The 19097-nt window shown below is 46.1% G+C and overlaps 1 protein-coding gene across 12 annotated transcripts in view; it reads right to left on the bottom strand.

Annotated features, from left to right (window-relative positions):
• Positions 1-19097, bottom strand: part of RBFOX2 (RNA binding fox-1 homolog 2) — a 177389-nt gene that overhangs the window by 139934 nt on the left and 18358 nt on the right. For all 12 annotated transcript variants that reach the window (XR_003927128.1, XR_003927129.1, XR_003927130.1 and 9 more), the window contains exon 2: positions 236-286. Coding sequence is in view for 8 of the 12 variants with exons in the window: in XM_030040475.1 (XP_029896335.1) it covers positions 236-286 (51 nt within the window). In the remaining 4 variants the exon portion in view is untranslated. The remainder of the gene's footprint in view (positions 1-235; positions 287-19097) is intronic.

The following is a 19097-nucleotide window of genomic DNA, read 5'->3' as shown; positions in this document are numbered from 1 at the left end:
AATTTCCTGAGCCGTTGGTAATGTGGATCATGTTTAACCCCTTACCAGGCACATTGCCACATACAGCTGGAGGCCATAAAAAACATTCAATTTACCACATGTATCTCCAGAAGCATTCCACAATAGAACAAAACAATTTCCACTCCATAACAAGACAGCCAGGAAGCTGTCGGACAAAACATCCATAAGTGTACAGAGACACGTGCACACACATTTACTGCAATCAGGCTCTTACTTGATTGTCTCTTGCTGGGTATCCATGATAACCTGAAGTCAGAGGCTCGTTCTGCAAGACAAGAAAACAAAGAATGAGTGTAGTGGTTGCAAGGAATAAAACCCAAGGAATTATATGTCTGTCTTAACTCAGCCAAAAACAAGAACCTGCATGAAATGGGGGAAGAATGAGCTAAGATTAAAGTATTCTGCTAACTTCCTATTTTCCCTGTAAGCCACTATGCTTAAAATTCATTTTCAACTGCATATGCCAAATTGTGCAAAAGGAGAAGAAAAAAAAGAAATCAAAGCCATAAAATAAGCGTAAACTAACCCTGCCTTACCCTCTGTAATTTCAGTTGTGTGTAATTCTTGTAATTTTCCAAAGAATTTTTATATGCAAACTTCATTTAACATCATGAAAACTGAACAACAGAGAACATAAAATTACAGAAGCTACTGCCCACCTTGCCCGCTCTTGAAGAAATGTTTCCCTAAACATTAGCCATTAAAGTGTCAATTTTCTCCTTTTCAAAACTATACTAATAGTTTAACATGAACTTAAAAGGCAGTCAGTGTAACTTCAAACACCCCAGCAAGCCTGAGCAATACCTCACACACTCCCGACAGGAAATCAATCCTCTTAGACTTTCTTCCTTCACCCCAGAAGGGGCTCTAAGCCTACATGTTATTGGCAGCCCCGTCACCCTGCTCTGCAGGAATATATGAACCTCCAACACTTCTGGAATTTCTCCATTAAATTCCCAGACTCGTCTCTATTTTAGCAGTGCAGTGGGGATTAATGTAACATACTTCACGACACTTCTGAAATGTTTTATTTCTTTTTCTTAATTTATTTTCTGTTACTCTCCCTCCAACACCTCCTATTCGAAAAGGGGAGAGGGCACACGCACGTGCCCCATGTGTGCATCTTTCTCTCTGGGTGGAGGATAAACTAAACTAGACAAAGCCTATATCAGTTCTACCCTGGTACCCCCGTGCATTCATGAGCAACTCCCAGCAGAATGCCAGCAGCAGGAAAGGAGGCAGCCACCCTCCACAATCAGTTTTTAAGTCTGTTCCTATCTCTTTTTATGACTTGCAAGGAGGAACTCATAAGTCAGCCCTGCACTTTCTCCAGCAGCTCTTGGGGAAGGGTGGGGAGAGAGAGGCCCAAGGGCAAGACCCTGACAAAACACAGCAAAACAATCCCAAATTGTCAAAAGCAAAGATATTCTGGACATGAAGCTGACAGAGATGTATGATTGCTGTCAGGAAGAGTTTTTGTTGAGATGTTTTGGGTTCTGTGCTGTGATATTTGGGTTAAACAGGCCAGCTCCTACCAGAGAGAGGTCTTCTGCCCTACACAGAGCATTTGGTTGCTGGCACAATTTCACAGTTTACACAAGAACACTTTAACACAACTTCTGCTAAAAAGGAAGGTGCTAATATTTCAATACAGGGACTAGCAATCCTATTTTAAGTTTGTATTCGTCCTCCCCCTCTTCCTCTTTACCTTAAACCTGCCCAAGGGATTCTCCATGGAAACTTGCCAGGAAACACCCAGCCTCTCACACTAAAGCTACAGTAGCAGGCACAGTATGAGAGCTTCAAGGACAACAAAACTTCTGGCAGCCCGTTTTGGGGGATTAACTGTAATTAATTACGTTGACCACCCTGTGAGTACATTCTTCTCAAATACTAATAGCCAGCAAGCAGGTAAAGCACAAAACTCCACAAATAATACAGAAACAGAAGGAAAGACACAGAAGTTAGAAGAAGCAAGTGCAAACTGACAGCTACAGCACCACCGAAAGCTTTTGGGTTTTAACTGTGAACTTAATTAAAAACCAAGCAACATCACAATGAAAACACACGGCTAGTACTTTTGTCCCCCAGTGTAAGTACACATTATAGGAAACTACTGTGATTGTTTCTCCTACACTACAGTTTACCAACTGTCCTGGTTTTGGCTGGGATAGAGTTAATTTTCTTTCTAGTAGCTGGTATAGTGTTATGTTTTGGATTTAGTATGAGAACAATGTCGATAACACACTGATGTTTTCAGTTGTTGCTAAGTAGTGTTTAGACTAAGTCAAGGATTTTTCAGCTTCTCATGCCCAGCCAGCAAGAAGGCTGTAGGGGCACAAGAAGTTGTGAGGAGACACAGCCAGGACAGCTGACCCAAACTGGCCAAAGGGGTATTCCATACCATGTGACGTCATACCCAGTACATAAACTGAGGGAGTTGGCTGGGGTGGGGTATGTTCCACTTCTTTTATTATTATAATTTTATTATTATTGTCATTATTTTCTTCCTTTCTGTTGTATTAAACTGTCTTTATCTCAACCCATGAGTTTTACTTTTTTTTTTCCTCCAATTCTCTCCCTCATCCCACGGTGCGGGGGGGGGGGGGGGGGGGGGGAAGTGAGCAAGTGGCTGCGTGGTGCTTAGTTGCTGGCTGGGGTTAAACTTAGATACAAGTGCCATAAAAGTCCACCTTGTATCACGAAATACGGTCTTCTCTTGAAAGAGCATTCCAGCTACACTTTTAACAGTACTTGTACACACACCTGCGAGGTCAGTACCTCAAACATGCTTATGTGCCAGTCTCTCTCAAGACCTTGGAAACCAGAAAGATTTCCACACAGAGAATAAGGGATAAATGGAGAAGTTGCCCCTACAGATACTAAAGATATGAGCAGTGAACGCAACCAGAAAGTTATAAAGAAGAAAGGAAAAAGAAATCATTATTTTGAGGATGATATTCTTCACATCAGGGACTAACAAAAGGGACTATCACAAGGCTGTGGCAGAAAAGAGACAAAACCAAACTTTGTGGGGTTTTCCTGAAGTCAAAGGACCTGGATGCCCAGAAACCACCTCTAGAAACAGAACAGTTTCTTAAGCAGAAGCAAATCATAAGAGTGTGAAAAGGAAGAGAAAGACAATTACAGAGATCCAAGGGCAGTCCACAGTACATAGGAGGTCATAAAGAAATGAGAAAAATTGAGTGGAAGAAAAAAAAAAAAACCAAAACCACAGCCAGCAATCTCCACTTTGTTTTCTGGGAGACAAACCCCACAAATCACAGACTAAAAATGTTTGAGGGATATGGTTGCATCAGAAGGTAAAAGAAGAGGTGAAAGGTTACATTAGGAAAGTGAAAGTTTGGAGAAAGCAGAGGTTAGAAAGAGGGTAGCAGCTGGAGCATTAAGGTCACAAAAAGGCCAAAGATATCTCTGCTTTCATACAGCAATGCTACCACCAAGTACTGAACTCTTTGGAAAATCCCCGCTGTGCGTATCATTGCTCTAATTGAACTTAACTCTCCAAGAGAAGGCAGGAAGCGCCTAGGGAAACCATCTCCCGCCAATAATCTCCAGTGCTGCCAATTTTACAGGTCACTAATGGTGAATCCGGGGCCTGCTGCATGATTATTCCATATGGAGTTTGCTTTTGTTGAAAACTAAACAGAGCAAGAAGTGAAAGCGTTAAACTCCTGCAACTGGAACAGGACAATCCAGCAACGTCCAGACAGAAAACCCCATTAGTTAGCGGGCGATCTAAGGCAGCAGAGGCTGGCGATACAGCTCAATCTCCTCCTCTGCCTGCACATGCACAAAACTAATCTCACAAAGTGGAAGCAAAAAGAGAGAGAGGGAAGGTTTGACACAGATAAATACCCTGCCCACAAACACAGACAGACCCTGCCTCCTAGCAGCAGCCTGGTGGGAGAGGGAATCCCCAGATAACTCCATCTCTCTTGCTGCTCCCTCCTGCCAATTACATTTTTCTTTTGATACCAACATGCAACCAGACATTCGTAAAGAAATTGAGTTGGGCAGTGCTAGCCTGCAAAATCAAATCAAACTGACACTGGGATGTTTCATTACTTTGTTTACCACTGAAAGGCATTTCTCAGGTACTTGCGATTTGCTTTGGGATGGGGAGAAAAAAAACTAGAAGCTAATACAGCACATCAGCTTTCTGCAACACATACTGTGATTTTATTCAAACCGTATTGACGATCTTGCGCATAGGCTTCCACACTTCTGTAGGATGTGTGAGCGTTGTGGTTGTACCCCAGTAATAGCCTCTGTGCCGGCCAACTGGATTTAACAAGACTAAAGTCCTGAAACTCAGTCAAACCCACTAAACCTTTAACCCAACCCCCCCCTTTGCTTCAAATTTTCCCCTTCTTTAATTTCCAAGCCTTACTAATACACGTTCTTTTCCATTGGCATTTGCAATAGTAAGGTCTGCCGCAAACTGCAAGCCACAGGTACCACCTCAGGTCACAAGGTAAACACAGTACAGCCATTTGCAGATGACTGAAAAGCAAAGGAGATACTCCTGCACTAGCAGAACAGCCAGGCTTTGGGGTTGTCGGGTTTTTTGCCACCTCTCAACCTGGTAAATTTTAAAAAGTTGCTGAATTGGACACATCTTGAAAACAGGAGGAATTGTCAATAAACCAGGACACCAGTAAGAAGTTATCAGCTCTGCAGGTGCTATTAATTTATGAAAGGCCACAGAGGACTGGAGTAGAGTCAGTCCTCTGGAGGAAGTGTCACAGCTGTAACACATAATGGAAGGTCTTAAAATCCTCTTACCCTTTTCTTAAAAATAAAACTAAATTTTAGCTTAAAGAGGCAATAATTCTCTTTGACCTAACTTGACCCCAGAACAAATTAATTTTACATTATGGACTCGCCATTTTGCCAGACACAACAATTAGTGAGGCCCGATTAGCAATGGTTTCTTGACAGCCGAACTAAACCTAAAGCCTGCAGATTAAAACTCTGCCGGTAGGAACTCTTAGCTTAGTGAGTTCATCCATATTTCCCCTGCCGGAGAATCAATTCCTGCTGAATCGAAGCTTCAGTCTGAAGCGTCAAGTCCTTTCAGTTGCAAAGATAACCTCAGAAACATGACCAAGCAATCTCTTCCCTGGATCTGCGGCATGCCTGCTTTCCTGACAACGCTGGGAAAAGTAGAGTGAAGTTAACGCAATTCTTTCGAGTTTCACAACCGCCTCCTGGGTTCTGAGCAACAGCAGCAAAAACAACACGAGAACAGCTCATCTGCCTCTGCTTCAGTTGCCCCTGAGAGTTACCGGCGGCGCAGCAGCCTGGTGGCGTGGACTGAAGTGGCACGGGAGAGCCCCAGCTCCGGAAAGCCAGAAACCCCTGGACTACACAGAGCAACAAAATAAAGGCAACAAGAAATTACTTGTTCCTCCCGAAAGCAAAATGGGATTTTGAAGTGGGGATATAGCACAAGCTACACATTTATCAGACACTTGTGCTAGACAAACAGAAGCCACATTTCTAGGACACAGAGAGTAAGATGTTTACCCAAAAAAAGGCTGAAAACACTGCCAACTAAGCTATTGATCTGAAAGTGAAAGTTGCAAAAAAGTAAAGCTCACGAGCCAGGCAGAAATCCCAGCACTGTTCACCACAGCCCAGTTGTTTCACCATCTTTTTTGCTTTACATCTTGCATAGCAGGAAAGACAGAAACCCTGTGCTGTGTGTGTGTGGGGGGGGGGGGGTGTGGGGGTGTGGGGGTGTGTCTTGAAAAAGGCTTTTTAGTGCTTTACTGTGGCAGAGCACTAGTAAAACTGTAAATGCCTTGACCTTCTTATCAGCTACCAAGAAAATAGGTAATTCTTCATTAGACCCTTACTTGCACAAATTATTGCATATAGACAAAAAGGAAATATCCATTTCTTTGTCCAAGTGTATCTGAAGCATTCAGTCTGCTTTCTCAATTGTGTGTGCCATCTCCCTACCCCAAACTGTCTGTGGATAAAATTAATGGGAAAAGCAGCATCTAAGGCTGAATTACCGATTATTAATGAAAAACTGAACTAAAGTAGTTTTTAAATGGATCTTAATGTCACCCTTCTCCCTTGATACTTACCCTAATTTGATATATAGCTCTTGCTAATCACTCTGCAGTTCCAATAACTGCATCTATAGCGTGGGACACTTCCCTTCAGCTGTCTTCACTTTCAATTAAACTTGCTCCCCAGCTTTGGCCAGTTTCCAGACGCGCAGACGTCATCTAGCAAAGGACTTCCATTTATTTGCTTCCTTGCTAGTGTCCTGACATCAACGACCTGCATGATTTTCTGGACGCAAGTAGCAGGACTTAAATTTTACTCTTTACCCATGCTTTTTTTTTTTTTTTTTTTTTTTTAAAGTGTATTTGGGGACGAAAAGCCCAAGATTTTGATAAAAGCCACCACACCAAGTACGCTGCACGTCGCTGCCCTTGACGACTGGGAAGACGCGTGCCAGCTAACACGGCCCTGGCTTCCCACGCCCGCCCGAATTACCGAGGCCACTTCTTGAGGGACAGAAAAACCAGAAGTGCCGCCGCCAGCGCAGAGCTCCGGCCGCAGGAGGCCCGATGCCGGCGGCTGCCCCCGCGGGAGCGGGGAAGCGCCCACGGGCTCCCCGCTCCGGGACGGAAGCTGGGATGGAGGCCCATCCGGCCCCTCTTCCTTCCTGGAATTCTGGCCCCGTTGCCACAGCGACGGTGGCCTCCGGCCTGGCCCCCCCCCCCCGCGCTCCGCTCCAGGTTTCCCCTTCTCCTAAAAATATCGTGTTTTCAGCAGGACCTTGGACGCGTGGGACGGGAGAGCTCCCGTGCCAGGCCCTCGCCGCCTCGCAGGACTCCGGATCCCCCGGTGGGGATGGCTGATGGGGTTCCCCACCTCCGGCCTCTCACCCGCTCCAGACCCCCAGCACAAGGGGGTCCCCGTCCCGGTTGCCTGTGCCGGCCTCTGGGTTTTGCAAGCCCACGGCTCTCCGAAGCCGGACACCCACCTCTGCAGCGGGGACGTGGCACCCCGCAGCCCCCGGCAGGCCGTAACCCGCCGTGGGGCCTGCAGGCCCCTCTCGGCCATCATTGACGGGCAGGGCCCCAGCCGGAGGGAGGCCAGGCTGGCCAGAGGCTCCCCGGGCGGGAAGCCCAGTGACACAGTAAAGACGAGAAAGGAAGGTGATGTCAGATTAATAAAAATAGCCTTCTGCCCCGACCAGAGCTTGAATAGTTTGGAGCAATTAGCTGGGCAAGCCCACGAGGTAGGCAGCAAGACAGAACAGGGCGACTTTGGGGGAGGCTGCGTCCCTGTCCAACGCCCAAACGCATCGGTGCGATTTTCTGGATTTGAAATACATATTTTCTTAACTCCAACCTCCTGGCACTTCTGTTCTGCGAAACCCCATCTATACTACAGGAACCGTAACCGGCTGGTATAGCACAAGCCACAGAACAGAATACACACAAATACACATCTAACAAAACCACATAGGAAGATGGTATTTAAACTTTCAGGTCTGTTTAAAAAATTCAGCATACAACAAGTTTACAAATGCAGACTCAGGTTTTAAGCTGACAGTGTCCGTATGAAGTTACAATACAGATGTCTAATTTTGCAAAGAGAAGGGGGACTTTCACACACAGAAAGCACTTCCACAGCTAAAATGGAAGAGCTAAAATTGAAGTATTTTACAGAGATTCTTTGTAACAATGCAGATTCTTCCCTGACTTTTTTTTTTTTCCCTTTGTTTTTAAAATAATGACAGTAGCTTTCTGGAGGTCAGAAGCAGCTTTCCACCAACTGGGTTTTTCATTTTCCAGATCAGCCAAGGGGTGTTTTCAGCTTCTCAAAGAGATGAGGTTTCATTAATTCAGTGTAATTTAAATGTGCAAAATACACACTTTTTTTTGGACTACATATGGCAGCATCCTCATACTGCTCCAGGCATAAAGGAAATACAGCCTGTCTCTGCTGGTCCATGACCTACGCTGGCAACAATAGATCCAGTGCGAGTTAAAGCCCCTGGGAATACTGTGCACAGCATGACGTCTATGATCCAGCAAATACAAGGACACTCTGCATGCACAGAAGTCAATAGCACAGAATATTGATTTCCCTGCTTTTTTACTAGGCAGAAGCATTTTAAAATGGCAGCTCATCTTCACTTCCATTCTTACTCAACAGGAACAGGACAGGGCTCATAACAAGGCTTTAAAATCCAGCACTGGGGGCACCTTTGGATGCCATAATTGTTACATGGGGCTGAAGAAGCATTTCACACATAATTCATGCTAAGCCACTCATTAGAGGGCAAGACGCTCACGGCATGAAAATCCAGCTTGCTCAAACACGACTGCTACAAGCTTTTGCAGGGTGAAGAGGACTACAGAGTTTTGCCTTAGTAGACAGCTTCATTGCTTCTGCTTTCTCAGAAAACAGGATGGAGAATATGGGAGAGAACAGGATGAGGGAGATGATAGACCTCAGATCCAGAAGGGAAGTCAGTTGATCACAAGCTTCTTGGCTGATTTTACAGATATTCAGAGGCTGTTGCTCAAAGGCTAAAAGGAAAGAAGAGTACTCCTACTTCCCAGAACAAAATTATAGTTGTTACATTACCTGCAGAAGAGAAGGCTGAAACTAGTTTGTTGGTTGGGTGTGAAGAGGCTGTGATATAAAATTAAACCTGCCTTGCTTTTGGGGAAATTGGCACGAAAAAGAGATAGAGGCACAACAGCACATGACTCAGACGAAATCATGCTGTATACCAAGTGCTGCAGGCAAATAGGTGCGAGAGAAATTTTCTGTGCCCTGGACATGCTGGCCTGATTGCATAAGCCACCCTAGATAGTTACAGAAATTATTTTCCCAGGTTTGCGTTACAAACCAGCTTCCCTTTCCCCAAAGACATAATTTCTTCGAGCAGTCTAGCCAAATGCAGTTTCATCTCCAGGGCACTCCAAGTGCCCACGGCCAGCCTGAGAAAGGAGGGAAGCGAGGCGGGCAGGCTGACAGGCCAGAGCTGTAATGGCAAGGGGTTAAAAAGCCCAGAGGAGGGAGAAAGCCCAGGGCTTGGGGCACAGGGTGAAGAAAAGGCAGGCTTCAGGAGCGCCTCGGCAGCCAGGGCTGTTTCTGATTAAGCCTGCAGGATTGTGGAGCTGCACAGGAAGCGCCAGGGGGGCTGGGGGTCTCGGCTGCCGCCATCCCAAACACACTAGAAATCTTTGTGTTCCAGCAGCACCATCTGGAAACAGTTAGAGAGAAACAACTCCCAGGCCTTCCCTCCCAAAATTAAAAAAAAAAAATAAAATAAAATAAATCCACTCTTAAGACCATTAAGCCTGGCCTCTTCATCCCCCTCCTGGAAAGCTCCTCTCCCTGCAACAGCGGGGAACAAAAGGGCATCTATAAAGGGGAACGAACCCCCTCGAGTGCTGCGAGGGCAACTTGCACAGCGTGGCAGCTCCCTCTGCTCACGAGGGGCATCCCAGAGTGGCATCACAAGGGACAGAGAAAGGCCAAACCCTCCATCTCCTGAGCAGCACACTGCTGCAGAAGTGGCCCTCGTGAAAGAGCATCCAGGGCACTAATCGCACCTCGTAAGACGAACATAGGGAAAACACAGACAGCGAGTCATTCCGCAGCTAGAATATCGCCAAATGGGAGCCACGCATGTTGAGGGCTCATCCTGAATTTTGGCCCCTTGGAAGCTCTCATTTCTGTACCATAAATTAGCACATGGATGTGAGCGAACCCACTCCAGCAGAGATGAGTATTCCAGACGCACGCAAGAGATTTAATTCTGTTCTTAAGAGGACGGAAAGACCACGATGTGAAGCACATAATCGTGGTGATGCTCCCCTGCTGCCTCAGAGGTACGAAGAATCAAAAGGGTGACAGAGACTGATCCAGCCATTTCCAACTCCCAAAGGGCTCCTTCCAGTAAGGACTGGGACAGCCCATTAGTGCCTCAGTACATGTTCTGGAGACAAAGAGGGTGTCTGTCTCCAAAATGCCATTCACCAGTATTTTAAAAGGGAAAAGGAAAGGTCATGACTGTTGAATTTTACCAGAATAAATCCCCATGTAACAGTTTATTAGAGAGTTACTCCCCTTGCAAGGGTTGCTGTCTCCACAACGAAGTAAAGCCTGCAGGGCTTTTACCCTTCCCTCCTTGCCTTTACCTTTATTCACCTCTCCCCCACACATCAGTATTTTTCAGGGTTTTTCTTCTAATTAGGCAGCCAAGTGCTACACGCTTCCCTATAAAAATGTAGAAACATATCAAAACAAAATCAAAGCTAACCTTTCCACATCCCAATTAAGCAATTACATATGAAAAGTAACATGAGCGATTCCTGCTGTATAACACAATGCCATTCCACTACAGAAAACACCCCTTTGCTTTTCTCCTTACATCCACCCTGTAACTGAGTGCCATCTCTTTACAGGCCACAGACAGTCTGGATAGGATGTGGCCACATGCCAAGGCCCTCTATAACCGGAGTGCAATTCAAAAAAATTTTAAAAAGCCTTAAAATAACAGGTTTTCTCAGCCATTAACCAAAGACTCCTTGGAATCCACTTCTGTTATACAAACCTCCTCACTGCTGCTGCAAAGCTAACTATTGCTAAACATGACTGCCCCAAGATACCAGCATGGTAGCTGTGGTCGCACCTCTCGACTGAGTATATAAAAAGAGAGAAATCCTGCCTAAGCTACCAGAAATACCCACCCTAGACAAACTGTCCAGTACGGCAGGCTATAGCTGATGCCCCAACCTACCGAAATAACTTATGCTAGAGGAATGAAGCATCCCCGTGCAGGCAATGGTCACAGCTAGAAAAGGGTTAAAACTGGGAGCAAGCGAGCACTAATCAAAGAATCTCCTTCCCTCCCAAAGGAGGGACACCTCCTCTAAGGAACAGTTTTGAGAGGAGTTTCAGTACGTGCTTTGTTTCAAAATTTTCAGAGAAAGGAAGAAAGACCTGCCCTTCATTTGGAAGGCTGCATCCAAAAAGTCAGGAGAGTGCTCTGCAAAGAGGGGAAGATTCAAAACAAAACACCACCCAACCCAGCTATAGGGACAAAACAGGCATTTACAGTAAGTTACTGTTTCCATTTCATTGCACACAGAAGCAAGGCAAGTCACTCTGAAGGCGTTTCTAAGAAGGATCGTGTTACTGTGGAGAGCAAAATTATCCAGCGAGGTATCTGTAAGTGGTCTGAATTCTTCAGTTTGGCCCAGATGGGAGTGCTAGCCTTGCTTATAAGGGAAAAGCTGCTGCTGCTGCTGCCTGCATTCTACGCAGAAGGGCCAAGAACTTTATGTATTAATGGAAAAATGAAGTAAGAGACTGCCAGCAGTCTCAGGCATTAGATATTCTTATACTATTGTACATCCCGTGTTTAAATATGGCCATCAACCACAAAAAATAAGATTGCAATTAAATAGCAAGAGGTCATATGAACAAATGAGACCTGTGAAAGCTCAAGACAGGTGCCAGAGATCTTTGCGGTGACTGCAGCATTAAAGCACCAGGCTGCTGCACCCCGGGCACCTCGAAGGCTGCAAGACCTGGGTCTGCTGAACAGGCAGGAGATAGACACAGTTCTTGCCTGCAGCATCCCCAAGCCTGCAATGCATTTCTCTCTTTTTACCAGCTTTAGGTTTAGTTAAAGCCCAGGAAGTCCTCAGAAACAGCACACAACCTCCTTACAGAGCCTCAGTTCCACCCTATTGTCTTTACAGATAGTCTGAAGCCACTGGAAAATGACCCACAACCCCCCCAGGAGGTCTCAAAACCCCCAGATTGCACAATCCTGCCAGCACCACACAAAAGCATCAAAGCCCCCTCCCTTCCCCGCCTGCAAGACAATGTAATAAAAAAGCCACTCTACCAGCAGTGGAACTAACCGAAACTAGTTCCTTGCAGATTTGTACCCTCTGCCCCCCGGCTGCTTCCCGTCCCAGCCTCCCGCAGCTATAACCACAGCCCCCCTCGCCGTGTCCCCTGCCATGGTCCTGCCGGGCAGAAGGGAGCACACACCATGGCATGGCCAAACCGATCCGTCCACCTGCTCCATATGGAGCACGTAATCCACAAGTCCTGACCACCCTGCCCTCCGTGGGGCACTTGTCTGCATCTCCGCCTGCCCCCACACCATCACCATTTTTCACGAAGCTTTTAGGAAGGCAATAGCATTACAATTCTACCAACTTTTAAATGCGATTGAAATTACCACTTGGTTTGTAAGTGTGCACATATGGGAAGGGATTGTCACAGCACATTCACCTAATGCTTGTTTCCGTCACAATTTAGTCTGAAAACCTCTTCTGTGTGCAATCCCTGGAGAATTCTTTGCATTAAGAAGTTACATTTCCCTCCCTGAGCCTACAACAGATGAAATGCAGAACAGAAGAGATCTAAAAACACTCAGGTCCTGAAATTACAGCATCCTGTATCTTCCTATGCGGCACATTCAGATGAAGGAAACAAAAAAGGGAGCCACCCTCCCACTGAACGCATAAACATCTTAAATTAGGTACAGAGAAACTGGCAGTATAGCAAACCCCTGAACTTGAGCACTGTGGCAAACAGCAGACGAGAGGGCCAGTCAAAGCTTCAAACCATGCCAAAGAACCACTTGCCTTTTTTTTTTCTCTCAAGGTTTCTTTGTAAATACAGCCAACATTTTATTCAAAGCTCTAGACAGTTGCAGCTCTATAAATTCAGTTCTACTTGCTTCCTCCTTCTGCACACTTGGTAACAACTGCTCGGCCCAAGTATAAAGAGATTAAAACTCAACTCCCTTGAGCTACAAAGTGATACAAACCTTCCAAGAGCATGGTTTTTACATTCAGATTAAGTCAACCTCAAAAAAAATCACACTACCAACAAAGTGAATCACCCTGATTTTTCCGTTCCTGCTCCCAAGTCTGCAACCCTACCTCATCTCTTGCATGCACAGTAGGGATCACAGAAGAACACGGCAAGTCAGATCAGCTTGCTGATCCTCCTGAAAACTAATCCCTCAAAAAGGAGAAGGATTAGCTTCATGAACAAAGGTGGTCACTACAGGCCACGTAATCCCTAACACCTGTACACGGGAGGGTGTAGGACCACATGGCTGGCATCAGGGAGAAGGCAGGGCTCCTCTTTCAAGGAAAGCATAGTTTTAGATCAGCTTAAACCAGTGATGAAACCACAACAACGTGAACTTTGCTGACAAGTCTCCTTCTTAGAAACTACCAATCCTTGACCTCCATGCATTTCAGAGCCTTTTACACAGGCATCTGTAACACTGCTTTAAGATTCAGAGTTTTTACTCCCTTGAAGAATTGATCAAAAGAAACATCAAGCAGTCATCTGAGGCAGCAGAAGAAAGTCTTATTTCTGATCACATTTCACGGCTTCCCTTCCTCATGCCAAAACGTCTCCACTACTGTATGGCCTAACCAGATACGCGTGATGTTTGCTCATTCTCTTCTCCTTTCTTCATCCTTCAGAAGCAGGGAGCAACTCAAGTCTGCTGCTGCTCCACCAAAGACTGGAGCTGCTTAAGCGAGCTTGCATGAGCAAAGGGATGCTCTGCAGATAGTAGCCATGGGTATCCAAAACAAAGCTGTCATGCTTTGTCTGTTAATTATTTACAGAGTTGTGAGAATCCAGGAGGGAAAAGGCATTTTTATCAACTAAATTTACCCACACTTAGTAGCTAGTTTTCAGATCAGTAATTGGGGAGGACCTATAAAAACAGATGCTAATTTTTTTTCCCCACTGAATCTGCAAAAACACACACAGACCCCTTCTGTTTTCAGTGCTTTGGATCTGTGACCTCCATGACTTTCAGACAAAAAGCACTGCACTTTGCTACAGGCCCATATACCACTGTCACAAAGAGATGCCAAGGATTTGGCAAGACCAGCTGCAGAAGTATTGGCTGACACTGATTCTGGGGAGGATGTTGATGGTAGGATGAGGCACGTAGAAGATGTCACTATTAAGCATTCTAAAAGTACGCATCCTCTGACATCAGTGCTATTGATATTTTAGAAATGTTCCTGCTTCTCAGCCTGATGCTACAGCCTTCAACAACAAGATCTGCACACATCCAAGAGACGCACACATTCAAGAGCTGAGAGACTCTACCCCAGCTTAGAATATGACCTGACTTCAATGATTAATGCTTTCATTACCTCTGAGCTGGACTACAGCATGGTGACAATGACAGCACAAGACGTCAGCTTTTAGGAAACTCCAAATCACACAGAAACTGGAGCTGACAATTTCATGCCTTGAACCACTGCAGTTCTCCATACAAATGGCTAAGCAGATCTCAGGGTGAACATTTACACAGATCATACTGCAAAACACACTACTCTTGAAGCCAAGGAGCATTGCAAACTTCATCACTTTCCAGGACTGGTAGGCACATGCTTGCTTCAAAGCCTCTCCCCCCAAAAAAAAACAAAAAACACAAACAAGAAGAATAAAAAACCCCCTAAACCTTTCTTTTGCATTAAAAAAGTGAACAGAAGGCTTCAAAAACTAATCTTGAAGGAGCATATACTGCTCTTCCTAAAGAGGATAGGAAACAACAAACATCATCTCATTATATTAGGCACATTGCTTAATGCATTACAAGAAAGCACCCAAACTATGACCGCAGAAGATAATATTGTGTGTATATAAAATATACATTTGTGCATATTTATTACACATATCTATGTATGAACTTGACCAAAACTGAAACATAACAGACCCCTAAACTTTCTAGGCAACAACCAACACCAGTGGGGATTTTGCAGCACTAAAACTGTCTCAGAAAGGAAGAAAGGCCTAGGAAAGTTGCTGGATTTGCAGTGCAACTTCCTACTGCCAAAAATCAAGTCTTGAGGCACCAACATTACCACCTGCAGTGTATAAATGTTTGTGTCAAAATGAAGCTTGTAATCCTCCTGGGTGAAAAAACGAACCTCCCAAATCCCATCTCATATGAAGACAGCATTGCATCACTCAGAGTCTATTGAAAGATAGTGCTGGTGCCTGGAGGATTACTTGCAGCTTTAAAGCAGCAGCAGAAAAAGAAAAGAAAAAAATTAAAAGATGCTGGAATTTCACACAGATGCTGCTGCTGCATGGGAAAGCTGTTATCAGCCGCAAAGAAAGGCACTGTACAGATTCAGGACAGAAGGGCTGAACACATGCAAATCACAGATTGAATGAGATTGCTTCTCTCCCCTACTGCTCTTCAATCAGATCAGGAGGATGAGGGAAAGAGCTGGAAATCTGCTCCCTTCTGGAAACAGTCAAAAATCTCCTGGGGGAAGAAAAAAAGAGGGAAGGAAGAACAAGTTTTCCCTTTCTCCTGCTGTCATTACTAAAGCCAAAAGGGGTATAAATGAGAAGCTCCAAAATTTAAAATCTCTACTACACAAAGATAACATAAAAGCATATGGCCCCAAACTCTGGCGATGGCAATTCTAGCTCTCTCCTGCATCCTAGAAGCCACGTATTACAATAAGGCTTAGCTTCTCAACTGACTACATGTAGGCCTTGTCATTCATGAGTCCCGGTCCATCAGCTTTTGTATTCACTTCTGGAAGGGCTGAATGCTTTTGCCCACAGCAAAAACACATTTCCAAGCCCTACGTGCTAATGGGGGAATGCAGCCCCAGACTTTCTCCCAGTTGCTGCATGAACACCATTGCAGGCTTCACATCTTTGCAACTTGTTGTCTCCCTTTCACTCATCCAACTTTAAAAGCAATAGGAGGAAGCTTGTTTCAGACATTTCCCTATCTTCTTTTGACAGGGAATACTATACCTCTCTCCATTCCTGCCTGTATGGAGGACAAAACAGGCAACTTCACCCTCTGTTCCCTTCCTTCTAGCCTTTTTGATTCAATAACGAGTCAATGCTCATGGATACATGCAATGACCTAGGCTTTCCTGCAGTTTGTTTTTCTTCTCTCCGTTGAATCACTTCAAGTCCCCTCTGCTGCTTGCTGCAGAGAAGCCACAGCAAGCAATATTGCAGCCATCACTTCAGAAGTAACGGCATACTCCGCTGCTACAGGCATCAGAGTCAAAGGGGGGAAAGAGAAGGACAGCACATCCTTCCCCCCAGGTTGCCCATCACAGCCACACACTGCAAACTGAGGCCAGGGAGACGAGCAGTGACTCTGAAAGACTTTGCCTTTGGCCGAGGGGATGACGTTCAGCAGGAAAAGCTTTCGACTGGCCAGCAGAAAGGCGCACCCCTCCAGCACCCAGTATTTGCACTGCCGTGAAAGGACTGGGTTTCTCTCTAGAAGGGAGCTCTGTTTTCTCCAGCATCTGTCAGACCCTAGGGATCCCTTAGTACTTTATCAAACACTAAAATCCCAGAGGGCTGTAAACAGCACAGGATTTAAAAAAAAAAAAAAGCCAGCCCCTGCCACTTTGTACTTAGTCATTTACATATCACCTCTACTACAGAAATCAGGTTTTGAGGGAAATTATTGGTCATAATTCTGATTATTACCCCTATTTTGCTTGTCAGATACACTAATTCTTAAATACCAACATAACTACTAAACAAAAATTCAATCCAACGTCAAGGCTGATTTATTCATCTAAATCACCAGAAGGAGATTCTGGACAAAGAGGACGAGACAAAGAAAGGGCTGATTTACATGATCCAATTAGAGGTGAAAAAACACTCCCCTGTGCAGCCAGGAGGAGGACCTGAAACTCCATCCGACCCCATCAACTGGGACCAGAGAGCACTCTGGTCAAAGGAAGCTTCCCCAGGGACCAGCCACCTGCTGTAATTGCTTAAAAAAGAAAGTATAGAGAAACAAAGCAGAGGATCAGCACAATGAAGATGGTACCAAACATACAGCCAGAAGTTCTTGCAGAGAGAAGTGATAATCTCCTCCAAAAGTATAAAACGTGCCTTTGGTAGCTTTTATGAGTTGTGATAATGTGAACAGTAGAGATTGATGTTAGTAAGACTAACATCATAGGCAAATGGGAAATGGTTTCCATTAGAACAATAAAGGAAACATTTCCCCTCAGAAAACGCGAAACGTGATTGCTTTTTAGCACAACCACCCCTGAAAACTTGGGATGCGGGAAAGAAGAAAACCTCAAATTGTGTGTAAAAAATAAGGATGCAGTTTGCAGAGAAATCCACGCCACAAAGATGAAATACAGACACAATACAATACCAGATACCGCATACAGAGAGATGGTAGGAAAAGATTAGGACCCAGGAGCCCGGGCAGACTTCAGCACGGCTGCAAGGCAGAGACAGATATAAACACAGGCAAACCTGCCAACAACCCTTCGAGCAGCGAAAGGGCCAGCACCCACCTACACCACGGACGGAAAGACCGCAGGGCAACCCAGTCCCACCGACCTGTGGCTACAAAACTCCAGGGCGAGCCTGGCACAAGCAGCCACCCACCCCCCCTCCGGCCCCGCTCCCCCGAACACACACGGCGCGGGGTGACCCCGGGCCAGGCGCAGCAATGAATTCGTCACCGGGTGCTGGCACGGTGCCCCAACACACGGGGAATTCAATAGGAACAGCAGGCCGAGGAGGAGTGAATAATTCAGGCACTCCGCTCGCTTACACCGCGTCGAGGAAAGACGAAGCCAGCTTGCATCGCTCTTCGGCCGTGCGCTTACGTTTGGGGTCGAAAAGGGAAGCCGGTGCGTTGAGCGGCACACGGGTGGGCAAGCCCCGCAGTACTGCCCGGGAAAGCCGCCAGCTCACCGAACCGTGCCACGCTGGCAGGAGCTGGCGAGCCCTGCCTGCCCTTGCCACCAGCGGGAGCGGAGCACCGACGCGCTACACAGCACCGCTTGTTCCCTTCGCACACAGCTCCCTGTGTCCCGCTGGGAAGGAAAAGCCACCGGGAGGGTCATGTGCTCTCTCTCCATCAGCTCTGCTCCCAAAGCTTAAAGCAGAAGAGGATGGAGGCTAATCTCTCGCAGTCACAGCTCTGCCCTAGGAAAGGCTAGCGTTAGATTAGTCTATCAAAAATAGGAAAAGCTGGAGGGGAAAAAAAGAGGGATAAGGGAAGACAATAAAGAAGTGTTGGGGATATGAAAAATATTAACCTTCAAAGCAACAGGGTTACTGACTCAACATTGCATCATGCAGCAGAGGAAACCGCTTTCGGAAAAAATCCTCCGTGCTGGTCAGTAACATCCACTGATGACCAGGAGCACACAGAAATGCTGGGGAGAGTCTCCATCTCCTCTACCCAGACTGAGAACAGACACCAATTACAACTCAACACACTCCAGAAACACAGTATCTTCTTGCCACCACTAGGAACAGGAAAACCTCAAGAAGGGCAGAAAGTATCTCTGGATTTCTTTCTTCCCCTTTCCACAAAAACACACCTAACGCTGAAACTGTTCTGCCAGACCTCGAGTCTCGAGGCCAGAAGAGACCTGGCAGATCAACCCGCTGTTCTGTGCGCTCCCGTTTTTAAGGCATGCCTTCCCCAGCACGTGCTGCAACACGGCAAAAATGCCTCCAGCACATAACGAGCGTGCTCCCTCCTCCTCCACCCCAGCAGCCAGCTTCGCCCCAAGACCAGGTACCCCACGTTATCCCACCGGCCAGAACAAAAGCATGCTGAATCGGCCAGGGCATGAACAAACAGCAGTTACAGCAGCCGACGGCAAGACGCAGAGCCTCGCTGCATACTGGGCAGCTGATAAGAGCACTGAGTCAGTCTTCACCATGAGGAGTTCTCCCCATCGTTTCTGCTGTCAAGGACTTTTCAGACGACTGATTCAGGGCCAAGCACTTCACGCGGCGGCAGCGCCAGCACTGTCCCAGCGAGCTGTACTTCCCGCGCATCGCACTACAGCGCACGGAAAAGCTCAAGCAAACAGCGTGTGCAATGGCACTGTACAAGGCAAAGCAGATGGATGTAGATCAGGTCCACTGTGCTCAGTAGGAGCACCGGGGAGGGGTGGGAGTGGAAATCTCATTTGCTACCTACTCCTTTTCCTGCACAGGCAGACGGACAGGGC

Source organism: Aquila chrysaetos, chromosome 17 (assembly GCF_900496995.4).
Source record: "Aquila chrysaetos chrysaetos chromosome 17, bAquChr1.4, whole genome shotgun sequence".
In the NCBI taxonomy this organism is placed as follows: Eukaryota; Metazoa; Chordata; class Aves; order Accipitriformes; family Accipitridae; genus Aquila; species Aquila chrysaetos.
The sequence above is the reverse complement of the archived record's forward strand: the minus strand, read 5'-3'. Positions and strand labels throughout refer to the sequence as shown.